The following is a 10,317-nucleotide window of genomic DNA, read 5'->3' on the forward strand; positions in this document are numbered from 1 at the left end:
TGAAAGGTTTGTTTACTTGTTACTTACTACTAAGCGTTGTTTTGCTTACTTGGGTTTACTTGCTACTTACTACTAAACCTCGTTTGCTTAGCTCTGTTGCAGATAAGGCTTAACAATATGGTAGAGAGACTTTCACACCTATTGCTCCTTGGTTTGCTTAGCTCTGTTGCAGATAAGGAAGAGATGATGATCCATGGCTCTGTTGCAGAGATGTTATTGGTCTTTTTGCTGCAGGTATGGTTTGGTCGTTGTTTAATTTCGGATCTGATTTTATAAGGACGTTTTCTCTTCTTTCTTTTGAGTTAGCTTTTCGTTGCTTCTTATGCTTATGATGATTTCTTCCTTTTTTGTGATTTCATGTTTTCAAGAGCTGATTCAAAAGGAATTTATGGGTATGTGGAATCAGAATTAAAAAGGTTAGTTTACTTGTTACTTACTACTACTAAAACTTGTTTCTACTAAACCTTGTTTTGCTTAGCTATGTTGCAGATCAGGCAAACCTTGTTATAGAGTTTCTGGAAAACAAATTGGTAGACTTTCACACCTCTTGCTCCTTTTTTTTTGCTTAGCTCTGTTGTTGCAGATATGTTCCTCTTCAAGGATCTTGTTCAATACTGGATTTCATACCTTGAGAATTGAACGATGTTGGGTTTATTTTGCAGGCTTGGCTTGGTCACTGTTTAATCTCGGTTCTGATTTTGTAAGGTCGTTAATTGTCTCTTAATATTTCTTTTGAGTTAGCTTTTCGTTGGTTCTTTTTCTTTAATATGATATCTTCTTGTTATGTGATTTCAGGTTGGTTAAGAGTTAACTTTTTCTATTTGCTTCAACTGTTTTCAGGTTCATCCATCTCAATGTAGCTACTTGGCACACGAACTCATTGTTTGGTATCAGGGACAAGAAGTTTCAATGGTTTCTGGATTAGGTGAAGGCACATCCCGTAGAGCTCATTGCCAGCTAGGTTCTCCCATTACAAAGGTAACTCCGGTTATTGTGTGTTAAAGACTGTGTTTGATATCTTACTCTCTGTCGTGAAGCTTATTGATCACATACTGACCTGTTTTTCACTACTGTTTCTTCAACTTGTATCACTCACTCTTTGGTTTGGTCTTTCAAATTCTCGTTGCAGGTTATTCTTAATATTCATCCTACTGGATTGTAAATTCCTGTTTGAGCTTTCCGGTCTCCACATGCGCGCTACTATAATAATGTAAGTGACTTTTGTTTTCTTTTCTTTTTTGCTCTACCACTTACTTTATTTTTGAATTTGTTGTCATCTTTCTTTGTCCTAAAGCACGATACTATTGCTTATTTGCAGGTCTTCCATGGCTGTAATGACCAAACTGATATTGGTATGTTTATAATTGCAATCACTAATGATTAGTGTATAAACGATTAAACCCTTGTTTGTTTTCATGATTACAACTTGGTCCCTTCAATTAACAAATATTTTAAATTCATCCCTTTTTTTTTTATTTTGGTGTGTTTCTATTTGCGTATAGACGACGTAACGGTAACATGCTGCTGAATGGCTAAGGGATTTCTCATCAGCCACGAACATGATTAGGTTAGTCTGACTCTTATTTATCATTTTTCTTGATTAACTTGGTTCCCTTTAGCTGATATTTTAAATGTGCTTTTGACTAATCTAATCAGATTTTCTTTTTTTTCTTTGCTGTTATAGGTGCATTTATCAGTTCTAGATGCTCATAGTGAGTCTTCCTTGAACAATATTGTGGAGGGTTCAAGAACTGTTGGTAAACAAGTCAATGTACTTTTAGTGTTTTAGCATCATGTTTTAGTCTTTACAACATAAATTTTTAAACACAGTTTGGTTATGAGTTGGCTTTTTCTGTTTGGTTACATATTTTAAGCGCATTAATATGGTGTCCATATGACATGATGTCCATAACACTCAGGCCCATGAGTGCTGGAGCTTGTTGGAGCTCATTGCCATCTAAGCTCTGCCATGAACATGCTTCTATCATCATATGCTCTAAGGAAGATGATAACCATTACGATAGTGACTTTTCCAGTGGATCGTCTGCTTACAAAGAGTTTCTTGACCAGAATCAGATTTAAAATAGAATTCAAAAATTTTGTTTCCTATAAATTTTGCAAAGCATTGCACATTATTATGATACCATCACATTTACACTCTTTAAAGATAGTTCGTGACTATGCTCAGTTCAAGATGAATTGTACTTGGGTATGTAAAACATTGATTTGTTTATTTTCAAAGTTATGGCTGATTTACGGTTAAGTTACGGCTGAGTTATATACTTCACACGGCTGAGTTATGAATTACGGAGTTATGAGATATTAGTATGTATTCTTCTTTCTTTCATGAGTCTTTCGTTTTGTCAGATTTCTAATAAATTATCTAATTAAAACGTCTCTCGATATCACAAAAAGTGTTGTTAGGGAATCGCAAAAAATCACTAATTATGTGCCTGCTCAGATCCACACATAATAAATACATAAAGTTAGCTTTTCTCACAATATATTATTCAAATTAATTAAAAAATTTGAATTCGAATTGTGAATAAAAGAAATAAAAGTATTTCTCAAACAATTGACTGATATGGCTGAGTTATCGACATAAATGGCTGACTTATGAAATATTTGTAAATTAGAATTATTATAATTCAAAATTAAAATATAGAATTAAAAAATAAATATTACAATCATTATAAGCAATGAAAAGTAATAATTATAAACAAAGATTGATTTTTACACAGTCTGATCAAAATGTGTAAAACATTCAAAACATGACATTTAGGGGTTATGGTTAGGGTTAGGGTTTGAGGTGTAGGATTCATATTTCCAACATTATGGGTTTTAATATAACAGTTTGGTTTTGGTTATATTGTGTTTAGTTTAAGGTGGTAATTTGGATATACTAATATGATAACCATTTGAAAATTGAATTTTTTTTGAAATTACTTTTCAGTTATTTCCGGTTATGGGTTAGTTAGATGATTATATAACTATAAATAATTCAAATGTTATCCAAATTAGGTCGATTAACTTAATATAACCTATAGCAAGACGAATATAACCGTAATTAACCGAAAATAATGGAAAAAATAGTTTACGGTTCGGTTCGGTTTGGTCGGTTATTTAGTCATTCTAATTTGAGGGTTGGCTGAGTTATGGTAAAGTTATGGCTGAGTTATGCAACGGATATATTAATTTATTATATACATTCTCGAGAATACAAAAAGTGTTGTTGGGGAGACGCAAACAATAATTATGTTTATTGTTAAGAACCACACGCGTAATAAATGAGATTTTAGCGATTTTTTATTTAACAGGAATTCAAAATTTGAATTTGAATTTTTAATTTTTTTTTAATAAAAGTATTTCTCAAACAATTGACTGATATGGCTGAGTTATCGACATAAACGGCTGACTTATGAAATATTTGTAAATTAGAATTATTATAACTCAAAATTAAAATATAGAATGAAAAAATGAATATTACAATCATTATAAGCAATAAAAAGTAATAATTATAGACAAAGATTGATGTTTACACAGTCTGATCGAAATGTGTAAAACATTCGAAACATGACATTTGGGGGTTAGTGTTAGGGTAAGGGTAAGAGTTTGAGGTTTAGGGTTCATATTTCCAACATTATGGGTTTTAATATAACAGTTTGGTTTTGGTTATATTGTGTTTGGTTTAAAGTGGTAATTTGAATATACTAATATGATAACCATTTGAAAATTGAAATTTTTTTGAAATTACGTTTTGGTTATTTCTGGTTATGGGTCGGTTAGATGAATATATAACCATAAATAATCCAAATGTTATCCAAATTAGGTCGATTAACTTAATATAACTGATAGCAAGCCGAATATAACCGTAATTAACCGAAAATAATGGAAAAAATAGTTTCCGGTTCGGTTCGGTTTGGTCAATTATTTAGTCATTCTAATTTGAGGGTTGACTGAGTTATAGTTTATGACGGCTGAGTTATCGTTTAGGGTCTTCTCAATAATATGAAAACGATTCTTCTTTCTTTCCTGGGTCTTTTGTTCTGTTAGATTCCTAATAAGTATTAAAACGTCTCTCGATGTTACAAAAAGTGTTGTTAGGAAAGCGCGAAAAATCACTAATTCTGTGGCTACTCAAATCCACACTCATAATAAATTCAAAAAGTGAGCTTTTTATCACAAGATATTATTGCAAATAATTAAATAATTATTATTCGAATTTAGAATTTTATTTTTCTAAAAGTATTTTTCCAACAATTGAATATTAAAATTATTATAACTCAAAATTTAAATTTAGAATGGAAATATGAATATTACTATCATTAAAACCAATAAAAAGGGATATTTATAGACTTAGAGTGATTTTTACACATTCTAATTTGAGGGTTGGCTGAGTTATCGTTATTCAGACTGAGTTATGTAAATAATTAAGATAAAGTGATGGATGAGTTATCAAATATTGTGGTTGACTTATCGAACTTTATGGTTGAGTTATCATTCCGTAATGGCTGAGATATCGAAATAACGACTGATTTATAATAATATGAAGGTACAACATAAACGAAATAAAATAAACAAAAAACACAAAATCATAGTTCGTAGTTCATAGTTCATGTAGAAGACGACACAAAAGTACAATGAAAATCACTTTTTGAAACCGATGTAATCTGAGCCAAATTCTTCAAACATATCGACCAAATCATTTCAAACTATGCTAGTCAGCATCTCGGGTTTATTGCCACCACTCGCCCATATCCTCTTGAGAGCACGCATCTGGGATCTGAATAACGTTCTAGCCACCAAATTAAACTGCGTCCAGACCGTTAAAGTGTGCTTTGGATCCCACGTGTATTACGCTACAATTAAAGGAAATAAACGATAAGAGTATAGAATAATATCAATATGGTGGTTTGTTTTAGTGATCTTACCGCGAGGAGGAGAAACCACTGTCTCTTAAAGTGGAAGGGAATCAAGCGGTACGTTGGCCACACATGGTGCCAGTTGTGTTGAAGTATTCCTCCAATCGCGATAGAGAGAACATGAAGGAACTTGAACCACGTAACAGTGGTTTTGTCAACCCAGGAACCCACACCAGGGTTTAGAACCGGAATATTCTCCAGACCAGTGGCGCAAATGATCGCTTCGACATTTCTAAAAAACTGTCCATCGATATGAGGAACAACTTCCATGTCGATAGGAAGATGTAACAGATAGGCAGATCTGTGATTTAGGAGTAGATATGAGAAACGAAGAATGAGATGAAAGAGAGTCAGACATATGAATGAGGAGAATATAAAGGAAAAACAATAGGAAAACGAAAGCTCACGTCTAGTATTAGGTTAACTGATGGTTTTCCGCCAAAATATCGCTTTACGGCTGAGTTATAATCATTACGGGAAAACGAAAGGTCATGTGATGGCTGAGTTATAGTGAGTTATGGCTGAGTTATCACAAGAAACAATCTGAAAGTAAATGGATGATATATATGACTTTACGGCTGAGTTATAATATTTACGGGAAAATGAAAGGTCATGAGACGGCTGAGTTATAGTGAGTTATGGCTGAGTTATCACAAGAAACAATCTGAAAGTAAATGGATGATATATATGACTTCACGGCTGAGTTATAATATTTACGGGAAAACGAAAGGTCATGTGACGGCTGAGTTATAGTGAGTTATGGTTGAGTTATCACAAGAAACAATTTGAAAGTAAATGAATGATATATATGACTTGACGGCTGAGTTATAATATTTACGGGAAAACGAAAGGTCTCGTCGATTCATGTGACGGCTGAGTTATAGTGATTTATAAATCCTTAATGGCTGATATATCGGAGTTGTCGAAAAAATCAAATCGGCTTGAAAATTCATCGTCTTCTTCTTCGTCAGATGCTACTTCGACAACTTCTTCTTCTTTTTCGTTTTCTTTGTCAACGATCTTACCATAATCAAAACAAGTGCCTTCAAATCCCCCATCGTACACTTCGTATGTAGATTCTAATTTCGATTCACTGCTTGGCCTAATCATACTTCCTCTAGCTCCACTAGTTTCTGTAGACTCTTTCGCCGAAAACTCTACACAGAGACGTAGCTGATTGGTTTTCCATAGCTCCAAAAAACATTGCAACTGTCGATCATTGGAGACAAAAACTGGTAGAGTATCATGCGCCATTAGTTTCAGTGCCTTGTTCGAGAACATGTAGCTCAACTTTAGCTCCTGGCTAAACGCGTCCAATCCGTAGTCTTCAAGAACAAGCTCCACAAGCTTGTCGTGTGTTGTGCCACCATCTATCTGCACAACTATACACCCTCTATCGTCGGTGTTAAATACATATCTCTGTTTCTTTACCCAATTATCAGAAACGATTAGTACCGGAACTGGATCCATGAAAGAAAATGAAGAACAAGGTGAAGAAGAAGTAGAAAGAACTAGGTGAAGAAGAAAAGTGAAGAAGAAGTATAAGAAAAAAGTGAAGAAGAAGATAAATAGTTCACTTATTTACCAGTTGAAGAACAAGAGTTGAACGAAGTTTCGTATTTCCGGAGGAAAAAAAAAAGATGATATGGAATGCTGACATGGATGCTGCGTCCGACGTGGCAAGTCAGCCATCAAACAATTGATAACTCAGTCTATATAAAACTCAGCCATCAAACAAATTATAACTCAGTCACAACATGAAAAACATTACAGTAATTAAAAAGCAAAAAAAAATTGCTGCCAAATTCAGCCGCTTCATCAACTGAAAATATGTAACTCAGCCGTATCGTTTAATAAGTCAGCCGTAACTGAATAACATTCTAGTAATTAATATTTTGCTACTAAGTCAGCCATCGAATGGCTGAGTTGTACGATAAGTCAGCCCATCACGGCTGAGTTGTACGATAAGTCAGCCTATAACGGCTGAGTTGTACGATAAGTCAGCCTATCACAGCTGAGTTGTACAATAACTCAGCAAGTCGGAAAATGGTAACTCAGCCGTGTTGTAGTGATAACTCAGCCAAAATTTAAACAACTCAACCATCGGGTGAAAACTCAGCCGTAAGGGCGGCTGAGTTAGAGCGTAACTCAGCCAGATTTTGATAAGTCAGCCGTAACGCTTGGCTGAATTATGCTCTAACTCAGCCAGATTTTGATAAGTCAGCGAGATTTTGATAAGTCAGCCGTAACACTTGACTGAGTTATGCTCTAACTCAACCGTCCGCTCTTACTCAAATGTTTTTTTCCATAACACAGCCGGAATATACCTATAACTCAGCCGTAACATACCTTTGTAATGCGTTATGACTGAGTTATTGTTACACGTCAGCGTTTTTGACATGGCGTCTGACGTGGCAATGTCATTTTTGTAATTACGTTTTTTCCGGTAACATAAAACAAGGGCACGCTGGGTATTTTGAAAATATCCGAAATATTTTAGTAATAAAATCTTTGTTTGTAGATTCTCGTAATATTACCTAATTTGGATAACATTTGAGTAAATTACCCCAAAAAAAAAGATGAAAACAAAATCTCAACTTTCACGTTTGCAAATTTTCTGAACCCAATTTTGCGTTGTCAAAGCAAACTTGAGAAACTAATTTGCAAGGGTTGCCGCTATATTACAATGTTAATTTATACATTTTTTTTATTTAACATTGGTTTTTTTAAGGTTTCAGTTTATGTAGTCATTTAAACTTGGGAAATTAATCTGAGTAAACGATAGTTGATGAACTAACATTGTAACAAGAGTTTCCTCCCGGACCACCATAAGTGAAAAAGAAACCAAGTATTTTTACTTTACCAATTCGTAACCAGTAAAATTTTGGACTATCTAACAACGTCTCTAGAGGAAAATAATCAATTCTACGATGTTCATAGTTGGAATTCACGACTTTAACATCTGCAAACAATGCTGAATCTCTAGTGCCTCCATCCGGGAATTTACCATTACCCATCAGAGGGCTTGAACCCTGACGAGAAGCCTGAACTGCACCTCCAACTCCAACCATATTTGCACCAGTATCCATGAGATCAAATAACTCTTTTGGCCAATATCCAATATCTATGTTAGGTACTTTTGGTATCAATTTTGTAATCCACCAATTTCCTGTTCGTTTATCCTTTGAATGAGAGAGAAAACAAATCAAAAATTTTAATTAGAAAAGTTTGATTATGAAATTATGTTCTAATATAATTTTTTTAAATGGTAAATTTTTAGACATAGGAGGTTAGTCAATACATCGATCATTAATTTCAAGATTCAATCCTCCACAACTAATTGGGAATGACAAGATAATTTAAAAATTGCATTGGTTCTTTTTTTTTATAGCATATCTAACTTTTTTTAAAAAAAATCTAAAATATTACAGATTTTCGATAACATTTTTCAATGTTAAGAAACTTCATTGGATACCAGACTATAAACAATTTAACTGGTAACACAAATGATACAAAATTTCAAGAATACAAAATATCAGACAAATTGATTTTTTTCATAATATGTTAAAAACGAAACAAAAAAAAGCAGATAAAAATTATTGAAAAAAAAGAATGGAAGAAGTATTTAAAAAATAGATAAATACTTGATGGATAGAGTAATGCAATACATCTTCCCCTGGTTGGTCCAAGGGTTGTGCTATTGGTACCTCCTGTGATATTTGAACAAACCCAGGACATGCCGTATTGTAACATCCTTTTCCATCTTTACTCTATTAATAAAATATTTTATATTTGTGTAATTTGATTTAAGGGGTTCAACATATATATGGAAACAAAAATAATTTTTTACATGTGCAGACACCTTCCAAAATCCGTATGACCAATGATTAGTCTCGCCAAATACACTTGGGTTTATCTATAAACAATTACTATACTTTAAGACTATCTAAAGTTTTCTAAATAGATTTTAAAAAACAACAAATTAATTAAGTATAAGATTTACCATCCAACCTGCTTGGATAAAATTAACTTGGTTATTCAATCCACTGCCTATAGGATAAAATTAACTTGGTTATTCAATCCACTGCCTATATATATTTGAGTATATGAAGCTTGATCTCTTCCAATGTTATAGTTATGTAAACTAAACCAACCTTCTACACCACGATATGGACCATCACGTGATCTTACTCCGGCAATCTACCAAAAGTGGGTTACAATAACATTTTTATTAACATCTGAAATAAGCATGTAAAATGTTATTAGATCTAAGGAATTAAGAGAAAATTATTCTTACATGTGTTCCATGACTATCACCTGTAAGTGGATGGAAATATTTCTCGGTGTAAAGTTTTGTGTTGTTGATGTATTCTTTTGAATTTCTCAATATAAGAACAGTTCCATCTGGACATCCCATTTTTCTCTTATATGTTTTATTGTTGCCAGTTTGATTCTTCAATTCAGGTTTTGAAACTGATGGTTTCAGCTTTTCAAAAAATAAATAATATATTCAAATTCAATATCATTTATATCATAATAAAATGTGCGTATGAGATGCATTATGAAACATTTATGCACCTGAATTGTATGATCTTTGAGCAAGGGATGATCAAGTCCTGGCTGCTTATAAATGTTAATGCAATCATATGTTACATTTTCACTTATCTGCTAATAACAAATAATGATTAAGATTATAAATGAAGTTAAGCTGAGTCCATAAACCATATTAGACTATAAAATATGATGATGTTAAACTAATTAAGTATATCGGAAAAAAAATTTGGTTATATTTTAAAGCTAACCTTGAAGGTTTTGAGAGGCACAACATTTTGATCTGAATGAATTGGGGTTGCTGAAAACAAAAGATGTAAGAAAACCATTACAAGAGGCATCCTAACTCTTGTAGACATTTTATGAGTTCTTAATTCTAGAAACAATAATTTTACTATAAATAGTACACTGATGTAAATAAGAGAAAAGGAAACGCATTAAGCACACTGAAATGTTTGACTGACAAAGGAAATATAATGTTTGACCGAAATATTATGGAAAGGTTGTGAAAGAAAGTTAGAGAAAACTCAAATATTATATATAAACAAAATTGGCAAAAAGTAGAAGATCATTAAATGGGAGATGGTAGAACTTTGACTATAAACAAAATAAGGCATATGTGCTCTGTAAAACCCAGAAAAGTCTGTGTGTAATATTGATAAACATAAGATATATATAGGTACAATAGACGTGATCCCCAAGTAGAGAATATTGACATAATATATAATAGCTAAACAATAGGAAACTATCCTTTATTCTAACATGCTCTCAACTATTTTTTATCCAAGGTATAAATTTCCTATGCAGTTGTAGTACAAAAGGTTATCAATCCAAATGGTTGTTT

The 10,317-nt window shown here is 32.8% G+C and overlaps 1 protein-coding gene and 1 long non-coding RNA gene across 10 annotated transcripts; one reads left to right on the plus strand and one right to left on the minus strand.

The window, feature by feature from the left end:
* LOC104701120 lies at window positions 96–2,263 on the plus strand. Of its 9 annotated transcripts, none has more exons than XR_753747.1 (9): window positions 96–234; window positions 369–530; window positions 663–705; window positions 841–978; window positions 1,130–1,210; window positions 1,319–1,352; window positions 1,503–1,567; window positions 1,685–1,771; window positions 1,875–2,263. It is a non-coding gene; the product is annotated as an uncharacterized LOC104701120 (long non-coding RNA). The 9 variants fall into 9 exon arrangements; XR_753750.1 differs by having other exon boundaries at window positions 1,920–2,263; XR_753749.1 differs by having other exon boundaries at window positions 1,685–1,757.
* Window positions 7,605–10,098, minus strand: LOC104704610. The gene is made up of 8 exons (XM_019227476.1): window positions 9,725–10,098; window positions 9,501–9,587; window positions 9,220–9,408; window positions 9,011–9,122; window positions 8,926–8,972; window positions 8,785–8,838; window positions 8,567–8,692; window positions 7,605–8,104 (listed from the first exon to the last, which is right to left on the minus strand). Exons 1-8 carry the CDS (start codon window positions 9,830–9,832, stop codon window positions 7,688–7,690), a joined length of 1,140 nt encoding a protein of 379 aa, XP_019083021.1. The 5' UTR covers window positions 9,833–10,098; the 3' UTR covers window positions 7,605–7,687.

This window comes from Camelina sativa, chromosome 7, assembly GCF_000633955.1.
Source record: "Camelina sativa cultivar DH55 chromosome 7, Cs, whole genome shotgun sequence".
Classification (NCBI taxonomy): Eukaryota; Viridiplantae; Streptophyta; class Magnoliopsida; order Brassicales; family Brassicaceae; genus Camelina; species Camelina sativa.

Excerpts from the sequence above, each read along its gene's own strand:
- LOC104704610 (XM_019227476.1), bottom strand. The coding sequence starts at position 9,832 with ATGTCTACAAGAGTTAGGATGCCTCTTGTAATGGTTTTCTTACATCTT. Across the intron at positions 9,588-9,724 it reads TGCCTCTCAAAACCTTCAAG|ATAAGTGAAAATGTAACATA; the intron begins GTTAGCTTTAAA and ends TGTTATTAGCAG. Across the intron at positions 9,409-9,500 it reads TCAAAGATCATACAATTCAG|CTGAAACCATCAGTTTCAAA; the intron begins GTGCATAAATGT and ends TTTTTTGAAAAG.